Genomic DNA, 19,699 nt, shown 5'->3' on the forward strand with positions numbered 1-19,699 from the left:
TTCCGAGATGGCGACCGGCGGTCCGACTGGTACGGAGACGGTTTATTTAACAGAGCTTCAGAAGAAATGGATATAACGAACAGAGCGAATGGACGGAGCAGAGCTATGAGCATCAAAGTTCATCCAGGAAGAAAGAGATAAAAATGGCCGCCGACAGGCTTCGTTTACTTCCTGGAGCTTGTCACTACGTCAGGGCCGCCCCTGTCCAATCAGAACGCTTCACTGCCCCCAGCGATAAAGAGGAATTAACCCTTCATTTTTCTCATATAAACGCCAAGATCAGGAATATAATTTAGAATCACTTAATTCAGAATGAGGTGATTCAGAGTTAAACGCCCATGTGGTCACTGAGAGGCCATCAGTGTTCACGTCGCATTGATCCTGACAAACTGGATCAATATGAGCTTCAGGACTAAAGTTAAAGGGATTTCATTGGGAATGTTGCTGGTCGTCCGCTCTGGAAAACAGCTGCGAAGGTTTATATAAAAAATGTTAAGACTCTTGTCAAGTTGTCTTTTTTTGTTAATTTATCCTTATTTGTTTTTCAGATCAATTGAAAAACTGAGTACTAGTTAGATAATTTTGTACAGTTTCAAGTAAAAATTTGCAGGTGCGGTGGGGGGAGTTAGTTGCATTTTGTTTTATTTTTATTTTTCTAAAAGATTTTACTTCTGAATTATGTTGCATTGATGTTCATGTTACAGTTCATACTATCTGTAATGCAATTCATATACTATGCAATGTTGGTAGAAAATATATCATCATTGTATTGTAGGTTTCACAATAAAAAAAACTCAGACACATTTTCAAATCAAATTTATTGTAAAATAAACACTTTGGACTCGCCCTCATGCACCACCACACCTCACAGCGCTGCATGGTTTCTTCTGGAAAACAAAGCAATTTTGGTAAATACAAATTTTATTCCTTGGAAATAAAATGATTCTTAATAATTGTAATGAAAAAAAAAAAACAAAAAGCAGCAGATTCTTTTAGGTGTGCATTTAATCAGAAAGAAATATGAATATATTTCCAAATAATTTGGTCATTTTAGAAAAAAAGCCACTCCGTTTTTACCTTGTTTGATCAAAGAAAATGGTGATTTTTTTTTTTTTTTTTTTTTTTTTGGTCGGGGGTGGATCTTTGATTATTTTGAAACAGAAAAAGACCTTTTTGGGAAATGATTATCTAGTTAAGTAAAAAAAAACAAACAAACCAAAAAAAAAAAAAAAAGTCTTTTTTGGACATTTGATGTTTCAAACATTCCTGTGGTCATTAAAGAAAAAGAAAACACTGTTTTACCAATATTTACCTTGTTTAATTTGGAAATGTTTGATTTTGAATTCCTCTGTTTGATTCCTCTGTTAATAATTTTCCCTTATCTGTATTGCCTTCCAAGGCCCCAAAGACCCAATGATGGTTAAAATAGTTTCAAGAAACAAGTTCAAAAAAACAAAAAAACAAAACAAAACAAAACAAACAAAAAAAAAAACCCCACAAAAAAATAACAACAACAACAAAACAAAACCCTGTGACCCTGTTTGTTTTTCTAAAATACTCCTCTGGATCATTCATGAAGAAAAGAAAAGAAAAACATAATTAAAACAATTATTTGGTAAAACAGATCCAAACATTATTTATTTATTTATTTTGAAAAACAAACGGGTCCTGATGCTGGGACAGTGGACCTGACTTTCTCCTGTGTTTGTGACAGGGTCGGTTTCTGCAAGCTCCCCAAACATGGCCTGTGTCTGCTGCTATAGGACAGTGTCCCTGTCTCTGTGTCTCCAGGACAGGGTCCCTGTCTCTGCTGGTCTCTGTCCCTGCTGGTCCCTGTGTCTGCTGGTCCCTGTCCCTGCTGGTCTCTGCTGGTCCCTGTCCCTGCTGGTCCCTGCTTATCCCTGTCCCTGCTGGTCTCTGCTGGTCCCTGCTTATCCCTGTCCCTGCTGGTCTCTGCTGGTCCCTGCTGATCCCTGTCCCTGCTGGTCTCTGCTGATCCCTGTGTCTGCTGGTCTCTGCTGGTCCCTGCTGATCCCTGTCCCTGCTGGTCCCTGCTGGTCCCTGTGTCTGCTGGTCCCTGTCCCTGCTGGTCTCTGCTGGTCCCTGCTGATCCCTGTCCCTGCTGGTCCCTGCTGGTCCCTGTCCCTGCTTGTCCCTGCTGGTCCCTGTGTCTGCTGGTCCCTGTCCCTGCTGGTCTCTGCTGGTCCCTGCTGATCCCTGTCCCTGCTTGTCCCTGCTGGTCCCTGTGTCTGCTGGTCCCTGTCCCTGCTGGTCCCTGCTGGTCCCTGTCCCTGCTGGTCCCTGTCCCTGCTGGTCCCTGCTGGTCCCTGTCCCTGCTGGTCCCTGCTGGTCCCTGTCTCTGCTGGTCCCTGTCCCTGCTGGTCCCTGCTGGTCCCTGTCGCTGCTGGTCCCTGTCCCTGCTGGTCCCTGTCCCTGCTGGTCTCTGCTGGTCCCTGTCCCTGCTGGTCCCTGCTGGTCCCTGTCCCTGCTGGTCCCTGTCCCTGCTGGTCCCTGTCCCTGCTGGTCCCTGCTGGTCCCTGCTGGTCCCTGCTGGTCCCTGTCCCTGCTGGTCCCTGTCCCTGCTGGTCCCTGTCCCTGCTGGTCCCTGTGTCTGCTGGTCCCTGTCCCTGCTGGTCCCTGCTGGTCCCTGTCCCTGCTGGTCCCTGTCCCTGCTGGTCCCTGCTGGTCCCTGTCCCTGCTGGTCCCTGCTGGTCCCTGCTGGTCCCTGCTGGTCCCTGTCCCTGCTGGTCCCTGTCCCTGCTGGTCCCTGTCCCTGCTGGTCCCTGTTGGTCCCTGCTGGTCCCTGCTGGTCCCTGCTGGTCCCTGCTGGTCCCTGTCCCTGCTGGTCCCTGCTGGTCCCTGCTGGTCCCTGTCCCTGCTGGTCCCTGCTGGTCCCTGTGTCTGCGGGCCAGTGAAAGTATGTCAGTGGGTTACGTCGCGCGGCAGCGGGACTCCTCCCTCCTCCCTCATGTGGGTCACATGGTCTCTCTCTCCGCCAGCAGTCCTCCTCAGCTCCGCGGCCGAGCGGCTCGTCTCTCTCTGCGGCTCTGAATGGGTCCTGGTTCCCGGTGACAGCGGCTGGTTCCCGGTTTTCCTGCAGCCCCCTTCACCGGAGGAAGAGCCGTCCGAAGCCCCGCAGCTGCCCCCCCGGCCCCAGCCCGCTGTGTCCTCGGTTCTTTCTCTGGTTTTCCGTCGCTACTCGATGCGGTAGTTTCCGATCCGGGATCAATCAGCGACTCTCCGGTTGCTGAACCACCTTAAACACGGCTCCAGCACCGAGGTAGCAGCGGAGGAGGACCCCTTCCCCCCGACCCGACCCGACCGGACCGGACCGGACCGGAGGACCATGGAGTCCACCAAAGCCGGTGAGTTCCACTGGGATGATTGGTGTTAAAAGTCGCTTTTGTCTCGCGCTATTTGTGTGAAAATGTGCGTGTTTGTGCGTTTTTTTTCCCCGCGGTTTACGGCGGGCTTCCGTGCTGCCGGTGAAGTGGGTTAGCAGTGCCAGCGGGCTGTTGTTGTTACCCAAGCCGCGGCTCCCGGCGGCACTGCGGTCCTGCTCTCACATGGACCCGTCCGCCTAGCCATGTGCGCCTGTGTTTACGCCGCGCGTGCGTCCGCGCTGATTGGCCGAGCGGCGCCGTGACGTAGGCATTGCATAATTCCCCCCGGCCGGCTGGCGCGTGGTGCCGCCGCCGGTACACGTGAGGCCGCTTCTCAGGGCGCGCGGTGACCCACTTTTTTTCCTCCCTTTATTTCCCTGGAAGAGGACGCCGCGTGGGGGCGCTACAGAGCAGGAGACCGTCCGTTCAAAATCACCTGCAGAATTTAGAATCTTCATAAATCAAGGCTAATAATAATAATAATGATAATAATAATAATAATAATGATAATAATGATATGAATAATACAGTTTTGTATCTTTATTGATTGCATAATGAATAATGTTAATTTCCTGATTAAAATCATCTAAAAACCAAACATTTATTGATCTCTATATGGTGTTTATTCAGAATTTAGTGGTTTGAGAGTTTTCTCATTGATTTTAACCTTAAAGCCCAGTAATCCTCCCTGCTGTTGCATGCTGGGACATCAAAAGGAGGACTTATGGGACAGTCTTGTAAAGACTACCCAGCCTTTTGTCCGAGATCATCAGATCCAGACTCTGATTCTTTGAAGCATTTATTAAAGTCTAACAGTCAGATCTGATCTACAGATTCATCTTGGATGGATTGACCCTCTATAACCTCTGTATCTATGTCCAGAACACTATTGACGTTGGTCTGATTGGGATTATTTCAAGGTCATTGATCAGTTTGAGACGCTTCCCTCATTTTTTAAGTATTGAACTGGAGTTCATTGAATGTAAACTCCTGGCCTGACACTGACACGGCTGCACCTCGGTAAACACTCAGCTTTAAGATGATAACCAGCTGCAATACACAGATCAAGTTCAGGGTCATCTCTGAAAGGAGAGGTCCGTGGGAATGATTCTCGCTGAGGTATTTGGTGTTTAACCTTAAATCACTGCCTGTCTCACTGCCGTGAGTTACGTGATGCATTTCTTTCCCACGGCACCTGAATGCATCACATCTTTATCCACAAAATTAAAAGAACTTGAGATGATTTATGATTTGGTGCTATGCTTACATTGTTTCTACCTGAGTCAAGCTGAGTGAGATGAGAATATGCTGTTATCACAGTTTTAATGCTTAAAGTCAGTTCATTGTTTTCTGCATTTTTCTGTGGTTTGGCGTTAAATGAATACAGGATGTTGTTCAAATGGTCTTACAGAGCTCAGAGAGTGCATCTTTTTTTATGTTCAGTCAGATATTTGTGGTTTTTACATCATTTATAAAAGGAATTTAGCATCTTGTGAAAACCACCTGTGTGTGTTTTCTGAGGTGTGTTTAAGAATGTTAGAAATACACTTTGTGGAACGCAGTGTGCAATCACTGAGATGAAACTATGTTTGAATGGGATTTAAAGCTCCTCTTAGCTGTGTGTGTGTGTGTGTGTGTGCGCGTGCGTGCGCTATCTGCCCCACACACCCTACCGAATCTCTCATTATGTAATTTTGTTACCTAATCTGAGGGGCAGAAATCAGGTCAGTGTGTGACATCACCACGCCCGCCGGCGTCTGATTGGCTCAGAGCCGCAGAGCCGCCGCCCCCGTCTGACTCGCCGTCCTCCGGCCGAGCCGGTTGGCTCCTTGCAGTTCACCGAGGGAGGGGGGTGGCGTGCGGGGAGCCGGATCTCCACCAGACGCCACAGCGCCGCCTACTGACGGCTGAGCCACACTGACAACAGCAGAGGATCCTACTCTGCTGAAATCAAACACATGAAACACACTGGAGTGAATTATTTTATTACTATTGAAAAATATTTGTATACAGAAAGTTTTATGTTGCTCACCAAAATAAAAGACGGTATATTTACTTGTAGTTTCAAGAACTTTGTGGTAAAAAGGTGGATAAGATCAAGAAGAAGGTGCAGAAAAATAAAAGAAAAGTGCAGAAAAAGGTGGCTACAGGCCGGAGAGCTGTGTGTGCTGAGGTGTGTGTGTCCTCCTCTCCCACCAGGAGGCGTCATAGCCTACATCAGCTCGGCCAGCTCGGCCTCCAGCCCCGAGTCGTGCCACAGCGACTCGTCCAACGGCAGCTACCAGTCCACCTCGCCGCCCCGCGGCCCCTCCCCCAGCCACGGACCACCCCGCCGCCCGGCGGACCCCCCGCTGGGCCGCGCGCACAACCACCCGGGGGCGCCGAAGGGCGGGCGGTCCTCGTCCGCGGCCAAGTCTGGCATCACGAGTAAGAAACGCTTCCCTTTCAGTTTAACCATCTGCTGACGTTAGCGACTCGTGACACCACCTGGTGGCACAACGTGGCATTACAGGCAGCTAAGCTGTACCTGTAGTTTAATAATACACCTGTCCAGGAGGGGGCGCAACACAGACACTGTGCTAATGAAGGGAGGGACCTTCAAATTAAAAGTTTCTTTCCGCTTTGCTCAGAAATCAACGGCCTGGTGCTGCTGTGCAAGGTGTGCGGCGACGTGGCGTCCGGCTTCCACTACGGGGTGCACGCCTGCGAGGGCTGCAAGGTGAGAACACCACACACACACACTCATACAGACACACACACACACTCACTCACACACACACACAGGCACAGAGTGGTGAAGTGGGTCACTGTCGCCATCTGTGCGTCTCCAACTGAGGGAAACTAGATCACTCGCCCCATATTTCTATATCTGCCCCTCGTGCTCGGCGTTGACGCGTGGCCCAGTTCACGGCGGGGGGGCTTCGGTCTCAGTCTGGTTTTCTCCGTGCCGACTCGCAGGGCTTCTTCAGGAGGAGCATCCAGCAGAACATCCAGTACAAGAAGTGCCTTAAGAATGACAACTGCCCCATCATGAGGATCAACAGGAACCGCTGCCAGCAGTGCCGCTTCAAGAAATGCCTCCTGGTGGGCATGTCCCGCGACTGTGAGTATCTGACCGGCCAGAACAACTGACCGCAGCAAGAAGCACAGCGGGGTTAAACTCGGTGTGAGACAGGGTCCCGTGTCTTTCAGGACCGGTTTGCACCACCAGGTGGCGTTAAAGCCTCTAGTTTGTTATCATGGTGGACCTGAGGTGAATCTGAGCAACACTGTCAGCTCCTCAGCAGCCCACCAGGCCGAGACGCTGAAGGAGCAGACTGAAAAACAGTCAGACTGCTCAGAAACACATTCTGATGTTAATCTGATGCAGTGATCCCAAGAAATGCTGTCATGGAGGAGCGGCTCCAGAGAGATTCCATGTAGTCTTGGTTCAGGAGCCATGAACGATTAGCCTGGACAGGTCTCAAAAGATCCAGACTACCTGGACAGGTCCTGAAAGATCCACCCAGGTAGCCCTGGACAGGCCCTGAGACACCCATCTAGATAGTCCTAGACAGGTCCAGAAAGATCAGAAATCCATGTGCAGCTCTCCGTTGACTGACTGGTCTGACGGCTGTCTTTTTATGACGGTGGTTGTTTCGTAGCGTGGTTGTGGGTGCGGACGCCGCCGTGCAGAGGTGACTGTGTCTTCTGTCTCCAGCGGTGCGCTTCGGCCGGATCCCCAAGCGCGAGAAGCAGCGCATGCTGCTGGAGATGCAGAGCGCCATGAACAACATGATGAACAACAGCCAGGCGCCGCCGGCCGCCGACTCCCCCGCTTCCTCCGAGGACGCCGGCGCCGCCCCCTCCCGCTCCCCGTCGTCCTCGCCGCTCTCCAGCTCCAGCCGCTCGGACTCCGGCTCCGACCCGGAGGCCGAGCCGGCCGTTTCCATGGACACCAGCCCCAGCTCGGCGTCGGACAGCGGCGAGGAGGAGGTGATCGGCTCGGTGACCAGGGCCCACCAGGAGACCTTCATGTACAACCAGGAGCAGAGCGCCGCCGCGACCGGCGACCCGCCGTCCAGCGCCGAGCAGCGGCGGGATGCCTGGAACCGCCACAACAACCAGGTCACCGTGGCGACGCACGCCCCGGCGCCTGAGGCGGGCCCTCGGGAACCGGAGCCCAGCGGCCCCAGCCACTGCCCCTTCAGACTGTCCCGAGGCAGCGCCACCAGCCACTGCCCCGCCTACCTGCACGGCGCCTTCCGCGCCCCGGCCGCCGAGGCGCCGGCCGGCGGGGGCCACGGCGCGCCGCTGTGGCGGGGGGGCAATCGCATGCACCTGGTAAGACTCGACGCGCCTCGGCAGAACCGTCGCAGCGGCGAGCGCCGTCTGACCCGCCGTCTCGTCCCCCAGGTGTGTCCCATGAACACGTCCCCCCACGTGGACCCCCGCAAGTCCGGCCACGAGGTGTGGGAGGAGTTCTCCCACAGCTTCACGCCCGCCGTCAGGGAGGTGGTGGAGTTCGCCAAGAAGATCCCGGGCTTCAGGGACCTGTCCCAGCACGACCAGGTCAGCCTGCTGAAGGCCGGCACCTTCGAGGTAAGCAGACCCCTCCCACAAAACCCCCCAGAACCCGCCGGGTTCCCTAGACCCCTCAGCAACACGGCGCTCCCTCGCCCCCCAGGTGCTGGTGGTCCGCTTCGCCTCGCTGTTCGACGTGAAGGAGCGCTGCGTCACCTTCCTGGGCGGGACCAAGTACAGCGTGGACGCCCTGCGGGCCATGGGGGCCGGGGACCTCCTGGGGTCCATGCTGGACTTCAGCGAGAAGCTGATCAACCTGGGCCTGAGCGAGGAGGAGATGAGCCTGTTCACCGCCGTGGTGCTGGTGTCAGCAGGTGGGTTCGGGTTCGGGGTTCGGGTTCCACCGCCTCGCTCCGCTGGATCAAGTAGTTTTTAGATGTTTAGGGTCGTACTGATTTGGTAGAGGGGGATTGGTTCCAGGTCTTAATAGACTTTGGGCTTGGTTTCTAAGGCCCAATCCCATTTCTCTTTCTAGCCCTACCCCTTGCCCCTAACCCCTAGGGCTGAAAGTAAACCCCTCCGAATTGGGACACCCCCCCGACAATCGCGTACGTCATCAGTAGTCACCGCTGCCGATGACGTAGGCAGATGTGACAATTGTTTTCCGAAGAAGAATGTTTTTCTTACATTTTAAAACTTTACTCATTGAGAAATTACTTACATTTATGAACTTCTTTCATTACGGACGCGGCCATCTTGCCGATCTTGCAAGGCTTTCTGGGAAATCTGTCATACCCGGTGGCGAAGGGGAGGCGGTGGGAGCGCTTGTTTTGTCCGCCTACACTGCGAGTGGCGGTCGGCGTTAGTTCACTTCCGCATTGGCGGGAGCGCTCGTTTCCACACCCGCGCATTCCAAACACAACAGATAGACCATTATTTTCAATAAATTGGTTTCTTCAACATTGCCCGCCTGGAATGCGCGGGTGTGGGAACGAGCGCTCCCGCCAATGCGGAAGTGAACTAACGCCGACCGCCACTCGCAGTGTAGGCGGACAAAACAAGCGCTCCCACCAATGCGGAAGTGAACTAACAAGCGCTCCCGCCGCCGGCCCTCGCCACCGGCCGCCACTGAATCATACCCCTCCGTTTGGAGTGAGGCTCTGGAGAATCTCCGTTTGGAGGGGTGTATAGCCCTCCCCCTTCCCCTACCCCTCAGTCATGTTGACAATCGGGACACTCCCACCCCTCCATGTGAACGCGCAAAACGGAGGGGCGGGGCCAAGGGGGAGGGCTGAGGGGGGGAACGGGATTCAGCCTAAGAGTCAGTGTTTGGAGTCGTGGTATCGGTACCGGTTCTGGAGATCCAGTCCAGAGCAGGAAGTGACCACGTATGTTCCGTGAAGCCGGCAGTCCGAGACCCCCCTGACCGCGCTCCCTCTCCGCAGATCGCTCGGGGATCGAGAACGTGAACTCGGTGGAGGCCCTGCAGGAGACGCTGATCCGCGCGCTGCGCAGCCTCATCACCAAGAACCACCCCAACGAGTCGGCCATCTTCACCAAGCTGCTGCTCAAGCTGCCCGACCTGCGCTCGCTCAACAACATGCACTCGGAGCAGCTGCTGGCCTTCAAGGTGCATTCCTGAGCCGGCCCGCCCGCCGCGGGGCCGCCGGCCCCGTTCCAGTACTGTACCGCCGCGCCGGGGGCGTCCATGTTTCCGTGTTTGTGCGTAGCCGCTGTACAAACCCTAGAAGCACTTTTTCCTCCCTAGTTTTTGTTTTTTTGCATTCATAGTGCAATATGTGACTGCTTACTGATCGAAACTGTACAGCGGACAGTCGGACACTCTTAACTTGATATATTTAGGTTTTTTTGGTTGTTTTTTTGTTTTGTTTTTTTTTTCCTCTGTGGCTCACAGGACTTTAACTTGGTGCTGCGGTTTTAAAAAAGGTCTCTGATCTGAAATGACTGACGAGGTGAAATCCTCTCAAAGAAAACACCCGACAAGCAGACGACAGTGAGACGAGCAAAGGAGGAAGAAGAAGCTGCTACGAGTCCCCGCTTTCAGAAACCCAGACCTCTCGCTCCTGTGCTGTAGGAAGAAGACGCCGTCGTCGTCTCGTGTTCGTGCTTTCCTGTGTTTCTGTCAGTGGGCGGGGCTTGTTCTTTCCTAATTCTTCTGTGGAAAATGAAAAAAAAAAATAAGTACCAGATCTCCTGCTTCGACTCATCGCTTTCCCGATTCAGACGAGAGAAAGAAGAAGAAAAACACAAAGACTTTGTCTCTCAGTCACCAGCAGCTCCAACCTGCTCGGAAACGTTTTTTCTAATAAAAAAAAAAAAAAAACCTGAAAAATAAAAACGCAGCTGTACAGATGTGAGCTGACGCCAGTAAGAGGATACGATTGTATTGTCTCGGACGTGATTGTATTTGAGTGAGATGAGTGGACGTTTGATATCCAGAGCTTCTGTCATTGTGTTGCTGACATGTGGTTCTCTCTCCTCTGTGAAAGGATTGCATAGATTTCTATATAAATATATACAAACTACCGTACACACATGACTGTATAGATGAATATATCTATATAAATAAATTTTATAAATGCTCCGGAAGCGTCCTTCCTTCATCTGCCCTCAAGTGTCTTTGGTGGTTCCCAGCCTGTGGCCTGGGGGCTCCCTCGGGGACGCCTGAAGCTGAGAATTGGTCGAAATTAGAATCGCATGTGAAATCTGCGGATTGTTGGAGAGAGTGGACGAGTCCACCAGTTTGTCTTCGCTGGGTTACAATTCATGAAAAAGCCTGTCTTACTGAAAGTGCTAGCATTAGGCTAAAGCTAGGCACCGGTTCAGTTTTTGTTGGTAAATGATCTAGTTTGGACTGAGAGGATGCTAAAGAGAATCTACACAGGAGCAGGAAGAACATACGAATGCTACATAGAAATCTTCTTGGTGTTAGGTAAAAGTGCTAACTGCTACGTTAGCATTCTATAGCGCTTTAATCATAATTAGAAAAAAGTTTTCAATTAATTCTATTCCACCTTCCACAGTTAGGTGCATTAAGGAGTTTTTCAACTTTAAAAATACTTATTTTCCACCATAAATATGTTACAAATATTCAATGATGTGTACAATGTGCCCTGACATATTCATTGTAAGTACCGCTAACAGCGCTAAATCATCACTTGAAAGTTGCAGTGCCGTTGTATTTCTTGGGGAGAATTTGAGATGATGTGACGTAATGCACGCTCCCGCTGGCCTGATTTCCTTCGGTTTCATTTTGTCCGCCATTACTCCGCCAGATGCAACAAGCAACAACTGAGCAGTATTGAGGATGGAGCTTCCAGAAAGTAAGAAAAGACCGGCTTCTAGCACTGCCACAACTCCAGCACAGACCCCACCAGGCAGAAGACACTTACATTTTACTCGAGCGCTACTAAAAGAGCGAGGAAGGAGTTCCCCTCTTCCGTGCACGTACATGGATGCAAGCCACAGGCACGAGCATTTCACTAAGCTACAGTTACACAGAAGGCCTGCAGGGGCCGTTGTTTCACATGAAACGTGCAAACTCCTCAATGCACCATTTAACATGAAATCAGCATTATTGTGACTGACAAGCTACTAGCTAACATTACTCAGAACTAGTAACTGTAAAAGCTTTAGCAGTTCATGCTGAATGGAAATGTGTTTTATGATTCTTCAGCTAACTCAGTAGCAGCTGAAGTCTGTAAAAGAAGTCAGTCCAGGACAGGAGGGGGACGTCCACCAGTGTCGGGTCAGGAAGTCCACAGTCCAGGACAGGAGGGGGACGTCCACCAGTGTCTGGTCAGGAAGTCCACAGTCCAGGACAGGAGGGGGACGTCCACCAGCATCCACCCAGTCCCGGCCGGTCTGTCCAGGTGAGCGTAGACGTGGTTGAGCGGGACGATGATCCACGCCAGGCTTGACGAGCGGCGAGAGCCGCTCCAGGACAGGTTCCTCCACGGTCTTCATGACATGGGACATCAGGACTTGCGATCCACCGTGTCTTCAGCACGTCTCCATGTTGAGGGGGCGCTCTGGAGACCCAGGCAGTGGTGGGTTCCCCATGTCGAGCCATCGGTCCCTAATATCTGAGAAGGTATCTGAGCTCTTTTCAACATCGGGTTTAGAACAAAGCCAAAGGTGTGTCTCAATCCAGGGAGTCAAACTACGGAACAACCTGGACGGCAAAACCAAAGGTTCAAAGTCTATTTCTATTTTCAAGAACAGCATGAAAGCTCCATTGCTGAACAAATACCACACAGAACAGAAACGTTACTTGCACTTCTGCGAGCGCTGCCTGGATTGATCAAGACAGAGATGTTGGAGATTCACAGACTTTTTGGTTTTCCTCACACGTCACCTGGAAACCAGAACATCTGGACTCAGATTGTGTTCCAGAACGATCCTGCTGTGGCGTCTTCCTCTGGCCGGGGCTCTCCAGCTGAAGTCAGGCAGTAGCCATCAGTTCTACACACACTTCTACACACACTTCAGAAAGGTGAAGGCAGGAATGACTGAATTGATCAGGTGGGGTCTGATTGACTCCCAGAGTTCCTTTGATGAAGGATACACAGGGTCTTCCCTCTTTATGGCACCATCAGGACTGGATCTAACATGGATTCTGACATCTGGTCCAAGAAGTGCACCTGCAACCGTCTGGTAGTCTACAATGACTTCTAGGTCAAAATCACCGCTTTGCATGCTTTTAGCCTACTAATCAGGTGAATAACGCAAACAAAAGACAGAAATTCGGTTTTATAGAAGAAGATTTTGCTTAAGAAAATTATGCATTCCAACATACATGTACAGAGTCCACCAAAATAATGTGCCCACACATCAGGAGAAGCAAATTTATTCAGACAACACAGGATTAACACAACTGAACTTTGAGGTGCTCTAAGTGTTTCCGGATATTTCTGAGCCTCTGCTTGGGTCTCACTGGACAAAGAGTCCAATGGGACTGCTGAACATGCATTTTCTATTTCTTATATAAGATTTTCTTTAATAAGAAAATATAATAGTATTTGTACAGAAGTACTTATACAAGTGAAATGTTTAAGTTTTCCCTTTCCTGACGTGTTCATACATTATTTTGGTGGACTCAGGTTAAGATTAGAGTCAACCAGTCAATCTGAAAATGGGAAATTATTGTTTTCCTGTTAGTTTTAGAAAAAGCAACCATGTAAAAAAGTCATGTTCAACCCAGAAACAGAGAAAACTCTGAAGTTTTCAACATCGTGTTACCAAGCAACAGATGAGAAGCTCTTCAGAGGATAAAACTCGGCCTCCTTTGGGACTGCAGGTGCTTCTTCTGTTCAGTTTTTATATTTAGCTCCACTTCCAGGTTTGGATTCCAGCCTGCGGCGTGACACTGAGGTAGTGTCTGCCCTCTCCAGCAGGTGGCGCCATTGTAGCTTCGTCTGAGTGACTGCAGAGGCTCTTCACAGTCTCTCTTCTTTTTTGCTTTATGTGTATTTCTGGGATATAACCATACGTATTCACACACACACACACACACACGCACGCACGCACGCACGCACACACACACACACGCACACACACACACTAACAAATTAAATCTAATTAAAAAAAATGTACAAAAAATGAAATATTTAAAGAAATAAAGAAAAATGTAAAACTTATTTCTAAATAAATATATATATAAAAAGAAAGAGAAGGCCACATGAAATTCTCTCAAAACCATCTTTATTCGTAGAGCCAATTCACATTAGCATCAAAATAAATCCTCTGGAGGTCCAGCAGACTCACTGGACCACGGTTCCAGTAAGAAGACACCACAGCAAAATAGTTTTTATTCTCTTTTCTGGCTTTTTGGATCAGAATCTTCTGCTCTTTCACTCCTTCACCTGCACACACTCTCACTCTCTTCCTCGGCCATGCTCTGCTTTTTATTTCTCATGGTTTTATTTCCGATGTGTTGATGAGTTTGAACAAGAAGACACTGAAACACACAAGGAGGAAAAAAACAAACAAAAATAAAACCAACACAAACCAGGTGTCGTTATTTGAACTAACGCTGCACTAATTCAGTTTCACTGTGAGTTTTTATTTTTTGCATTCCGTTCAGTATTTTTGTTTTCTTTTCTTTTTTTTTCCAGAGAAATGATTTATTTTTTTCACACTATGCAAAAACAAAATGTTCCTATTCCGCTAATGACGTCCGTAAAAAAAACCTGCAGTCTGAAAATATACATCCTTTTTCCTTAAAATAGCTTTTCTATGGTGCGACTCCTGTTATTGGTTTGTAACTGAGTAACCTTTAAGAGTAACAACTCGCGGGAGAGATAACCTCCAAACGGCGGACGGCGTCCGGACGGCGGCCATCTTTACATGCTAGCTCGTGCTATCGTAAAACCGGAGCCGAGCGGTCAAGACGTTTTCAAGGTGCCAAAGACGTGAATTTGTTCGCTGATATGTGGGGTTAATGTCGCGTTAGCTACAGTTAGCTAACAATCAATTTGTTAGCTCACAAGTCATGTGTTGGCTGATTCATGTGTTAGTGTGTAATTCAAGTGTTAGCGAACAATTCATGCATCAGCTAACAATTCATGTGTTAGCGAATAATTCATGTGTTAGCTCACAATTCATGTGTTAGCTCTCAATTCATGTGTTAGCGAATAATTCATGGGTTAGCTAACAATTGTGAATGCAGCATTGTGAGAAAAAACTTCAAAACCTATTTACTGCTGTTAAAAATTCACAAATGTGACTTAAAGCATTAATTGTTTTCAATTTTCATCCTGTGATTTAGCTAGGTTAGCTCAAGCTGTTGTGTCTTCTTCGAAAAGTAGCTCTTGTTTTTTATTCTGATTGGGATGTTATTAATAGATAGGAAATTTCCTTTAACTGACAGCTTTTAGCTGATTTTATTTCTCTACAGTCACAGTAACAGTGAGAAACTACAGTCTTTTAGCAGCGTTATCAAACACCACAGCTAAAATGATAGCGGTGTAGAAATACTCCATGAGTCCATTTTAAAGGTGCTAACATGAAATATTCAAGCTAACAGACGAAAAGGTGCTGCGAGGCTGCCACATCTCCCATCTTCTCCACTTATAAATGAGATTCGGTTGTATTTTATCCATGTTTTTTCTTGAGATCTCACGTTTCAGGTCTTTATATTATTTTGTATTTATTTCGAAGATTGAATTAAGCTACAATAAGCCTGCTTATGACAGCCGCCTGTGTGGCTATAAACAGCACCTTTCTCCAGCCTCTGCTGCGTTTTCTGTTCCTGACGAGAAAAAAGACGCTCTGGCTGCTTCCTGGATAAAGATCAGTCGTCACGGCAGCAGCGCAGCCGGTGTCGGTGCACCTGGCTCCTAAAGGGACGGCCACACCATTCGCGGTGTGTACAGACGCGCTGTAAACCACGCTAAAATGGGATTAAATGCCATCAATGTAGGAAAAACCGGCATCTGTGTTTAAAACTTTAAAGCGTCGCCGCCTTGACGACTTTTAGGACTTTCAAGCTTTTTAAACTCGTTCAGCACTTTTATTCATTTTAATAATTTAGGCATTTAATTTTTATGCATTTCAGTACATTTTTTTTCAGTGTTAGCTAGTTTCAGCTGTGTTAACTATTTTGCTCTGTCTAACTTTTTGAGCTAATTAGCTTCGGTTATTTCAAATGAGTGACGTCGCAGTTTAAGGTTCTTCATGTGTTTCATGTTTCAAAGCCATTTTTCCAATTTTTCATGCTTTCAATCTTATCTTCTTGTTTTTGATGTTTTATTGATTCTGTTTAATTAAATCACTTTAAAGCAATGACTGGTTTTTCAAACGTTTAATATATTTGGCCAGAGTCGCTGAAACAACTAAGATCTTTTAGCTATTAGATATTTCAGCTACTTTGGCTATTTTTAGCCTTTTTTAGCCATTTCAGCTTCTGCATCTTTTTAAATCAGACAGTTTGAGTCGGATTTTGTTTCTTCTTCTACATGCAAATTTTTGGCATTGATTACAATTTCATTGTTGATTGTCGTCAAATTTGCACAAGTAACTCAAATGAACTGAATTTCAGGCTCAGGACGATGAGGAGGCTGGTGTCAAATGACAAGTCCTCGCTACACACTGTGTAAAAACAGGGTCAAGAATTGCATATTGGGGCGTTTTTATTTTTCCATCGCATGACTTCAGGTACATTTCTTCAACAAGCTAACGAGCTAGCTGACCTGCTGCGTCTGCATGTAAACATGGCCGCCGTCCCCGTTCTGCGTTCCCTCCTTCCTGCTTTATCTCTCCCTCTGATTGTCTGTGCATTTAAAGTCTGTACAGTTTTGCGAGGTGTGTGTGTGAGGTCCGGGTTCGTTCAGAAACACTGCAGCAAGTCTATTGCTTCGGTAAAACAAAACAAGAACGGAAGGAACGGAAAGCGAAGGCGTTCACAGGACGGGCGGGGAGAGGCGCGAGGCGGAGGGGAGAGCGGGACGCGCCGACGTCCGCCACGCCGCCCAGGAGTCGACGCGGGAAGGGGGCGGCGCTACATTTCCTGCCGGCTCGGTCACAGTGGCGGGTCGGACCCGCGGGGGCGGCGGCGGGTCGCCGTCCAGCTAGCGTAGCCACCATAGCACCATGACGCCACCGCCGCCGCCGCGAGCGGGCGACCCGACCAAACCCGGGAGAACGACGGGGGGAGGCGGCCTGGCGGCGAGCGGGAACACGAGTAGGAGGGACGAGACAGCGGGCGAGCGGCGTGTTAGCAAAGCCCAGCGGGGGGCGGGGCAGGGGGCGGGGCATTCACTTAGATTTGGCACGGCATGTGACACACACCCACACACACACATACACACAGAGTTACTCTATGATTGTCGTTTCCTGACATCAGTGCCGTTAATGTGCTTTTTGTTTGTCCTGACCGATCAGCCCTGCCTCTCTGCTGCTTTTATTTTGTTAAATCTTTTATTTTTTAATGCTACTGCTGCATTCCTTTCACTGTCGGAGGTCGGAGGATCCTTTCTATCGTCCGGCTGGTTAATAGAAAGGCCACGAAACGTGGAAACAATCACCCAATCCGGAGATCTTCGTAACGCGGCGACAGAATATCCACAAAGACGGAGAATCGGGGGAAAGTTTCCTCCAACGGCTGAGGATCAGGGTCCAAATGTCCAAAACCCAGTCCAAATAACATAACATCAAAATAAAAGCTGGCATTGGAGAAAAACGTTCACACAAATAAAACAAGAAATTGAAATTCGAAAAATTGAAAGAGAAAAAAAAGTAAAATAATTTAATGTGATTAAAGAAAAATGCTGATAAGTTTACATGAAAACTTAAATAAAAAGAAAGAGATTAATCATGTTGAAAAAACAGCATCATCACAAAAAGAGGCTCATTTTTCAAAAGAAAGTGAAATCTAATTTTGAGAAAGCTAGAAATTTCCACAATAAAAGAACTGAGAAATGGGAACATTTCTAGGAAAATTCTAAAAAGAATAACAATAATAATAATAAAAAAAAAATAATGAAAAAGTTTGTGCGTCGGAAAGAAAATGAAAATTCGAATAATTAAAAAAAAAGAAAAGTGTAATTCAAAATAAATGTATAGTTGAAATGTTGAGAATAAAAATGAAATTTTGCATTTAATGAATTGTTATATTATGATGCAGAATGCAGAATGAATAAAAGTAGAAAATAATAATAAAAAAAATGCATTTTCAAAGTAAAATAAAAGTATGCAGCAATATTAAAACAATGTTGATTAAAGCTTATCAAAAATTCTGAAAAAATAAAGGAAAACTTTTAAGAATACTACTTTTACTCTTAACTTTTGTTTTTTTAAAAAAACTGAAGGAATAAAAAATGTCCCAAAATGTGAGAGATTTACTTCTACAGAGTGTTTGTCTTTTTTCAAGAGAAAGTAAGATTTTTAAAAAAAGTATCATTTATTATCACAAATGACCCATGGATACAGAAAATATCAAAGCCATCTTTTAATAATAATGTTTTTCTATTTTTGTTTGATCTGTTACTAATATTAAGCATCTGATGAATTTCACGTCAGATGTTCAGAAAATGACTTTTATTTTCTTCATTTTCTTGATCTTCCTTCTTTTTCCCAGCCATACAGAGCAACGTTTACGGAAAATAAAGGTTGTAAAATCGGTTCCGATAAAACATTTTTGGAATGTATTCCAGTCAGTCTCCATCAGATCTAATGGAGTTTTATTAAAATCACTTACGCAGATGATGCTGTGGTTAAATTACCACATTTCAAAAGACACTGTTTAATCAGATGTGAAAAAAAAAAAATGACCCTGATGTTTTGAAAATTGGTCCTTTTCCCCTTGTTCTGCGCCGTCGTTGATATTCTGTCGCGGCACCGTGCTGGACGAGGCGTGCTAGCCCATTAGCACGCCGTGTTAGCATTCGCTTGAAAGACGTAGCTGCTTTTTTGCCGCAGAAGGCGGGAATTGTGCGTACTCCTGGAGGATTTCACGAGAAGAGCCGGTCTGACGGTAAATGCTGCGTGGCGCTAGCGTTGGCGGCGCTAACGCAAGCCGCGGCGATGTCACTGAACTTCGGTTTCTATGCGATTTCTTTCTTCTTTTTTTTGTTTTTTCCCCAGAACGTTCAGTCCCACTCTAAAAACAACGTGCGAGGGTCCGCGGGCTAGCGCTGGCGAGTAGCGGTGGCGATGGGGGGTGTAGGGGTGGGGGTCCGGGGGGGCTAACGGATCGCTAACACTGTCTTATCGTGTGCATGAGGTGAGCAGCCACTGAGTTCTCAACATAAAGGATGGAAAGGTCACCAAACTGTACAATCATCCAGACAAAAAGAACAGAGAGGAGAGTCCGAGGTGAGAGGTTATATCCACGACAACGAAACATCCAAATAAAAACAGTAAAAACAACAACAAAAAAAAAATAAAACAGAAACAAAACAAATGAAAGGCTATTCACATGTACCCGCACTGTGAGGAATGGTTCCGTCCAGAGAGCTAAACTATGGAATGAAGTGACACTCAGTAGTGCTATTAGAAAGAAAGTTCCTTAGTGACGGCCTTCTGCTGGTTCCACCCGAGACCGCCAGGGTGCCCAGGCACACACGCACACACACACACACACACACACACACACACACTCACTCACACATACACACAGGTCAGTCCTCGAACACTTCCAGGAAGAGCGGCGGGAACAGCTCGGTGGGACACTCCACTTTCATGTGCAGGAAGCGGCTGGCGTGGCACGCCCCGATCATGCGCAGGTCCGTCACCTTCATCAGCAGCTTGGGCCAGAAGTGCGCCACCTTGTGTTTGCGGTAGTTGATGTAATGTTCGAAGGCCAGGAGGAACTCCTCCTGGCAGCGCTCGATCCGCTCCACGCTGCTCAGGCCCGGCCGATCTGTGGACACGGGACACGGGACACGTCAGCGGGGATCGAACCGTGCTTCCCGGGGAGGGGGGGCTGACCGGCGGACGAGCACACACTGCCGTGCGCTGCTCTGTTCCCTGATGCGGGCTCCGTGTGTGCCGTTAATCTTCCTGACGGCCTTGACACGCTGACTAGGATTAGCATTGGCTAATATCAGCGGTAGCATTAGCAGCCCTAAATAAACACGAGCTCCTGTCAAGAGCTCCTGTCGGTGGGATGCTAGATTATCTCAGATTACAGAGCATCTTCCCCCTGTAATTTAACATGACATCCGTGTCATAGAACATCTTCCTCCCTGTAATTTAACATGACATCCAGATCATGGGGCCGTTTCCTCCAACTGACGTCCAGGTTATGGAGCATCTAACTGGGCATCGGTCAAAACAACTGATCCACTGAT

The 19,699-nt window shown here is 48.1% G+C and overlaps 2 protein-coding genes across 5 annotated transcripts in view; one reads left to right on the forward strand and one right to left on the reverse strand.

The window, feature by feature from the left end:
- The first annotated feature begins 2,988 nt into the window (after window positions 1-2,988).
- On the forward strand, window positions 2,989-10,290 carry nr1d2b (nuclear receptor subfamily 1, group D, member 2b). The gene is made up of 8 exons (XM_030120184.1): window positions 2,989-3,365; window positions 5,583-5,810; window positions 6,014-6,102; window positions 6,342-6,486; window positions 7,084-7,706; window positions 7,779-7,964; window positions 8,050-8,260; window positions 9,332-10,290. The coding sequence occupies exons 1-8, from the start codon at window positions 3,347-3,349 to the stop codon at window positions 9,526-9,528; spliced, it is 1,698 nt and encodes a 565-aa protein (XP_029976044.1). The 5' UTR covers window positions 2,989-3,346; the 3' UTR covers window positions 9,529-10,290.
- An 8,189-nt stretch (window positions 10,291-18,479) lies between these two features.
- The window catches only part of thrb (thyroid hormone receptor beta), a 97,332-nt gene continuing 96,112 nt past the window's right edge, over window positions 18,480-19,699 (reverse strand). For all 4 annotated transcript variants that reach the window (XM_030120188.1, XM_030120189.1, XM_030120187.1 and 1 more), the window contains one exon: window positions 18,480-19,269. In XM_030120188.1, coding sequence (XP_029976048.1) covers window positions 19,028-19,269 — 242 coding nt within the window. In that variant the 3' untranslated portion in view covers window positions 18,480-19,027. The remainder of the gene's footprint in view (window positions 19,270-19,699) is intronic.

This window comes from Salarias fasciatus, chromosome 22, assembly GCF_902148845.1.
Source record: "Salarias fasciatus chromosome 22, fSalaFa1.1, whole genome shotgun sequence".
Lineage (NCBI taxonomy): Eukaryota > Metazoa > Chordata > Actinopteri > Blenniiformes > Blenniidae > Salarias > Salarias fasciatus.

Bases quoted from the DNA above. Each gene is read 5' to 3' on its own strand.
- nr1d2b (XM_030120184.1), top strand. The intron at 5,811-6,013 runs GTAAGAAACGCT...CGCTTTGCTCAG, and splicing joins GGCCAAGTCTGGCATCACGA to AAATCAACGGCCTGGTGCTG. The intron at 7,965-8,049 runs GTAAGCAGACCC...CTCGCCCCCCAG, and splicing joins TGAAGGCCGGCACCTTCGAG to GTGCTGGTGGTCCGCTTCGC.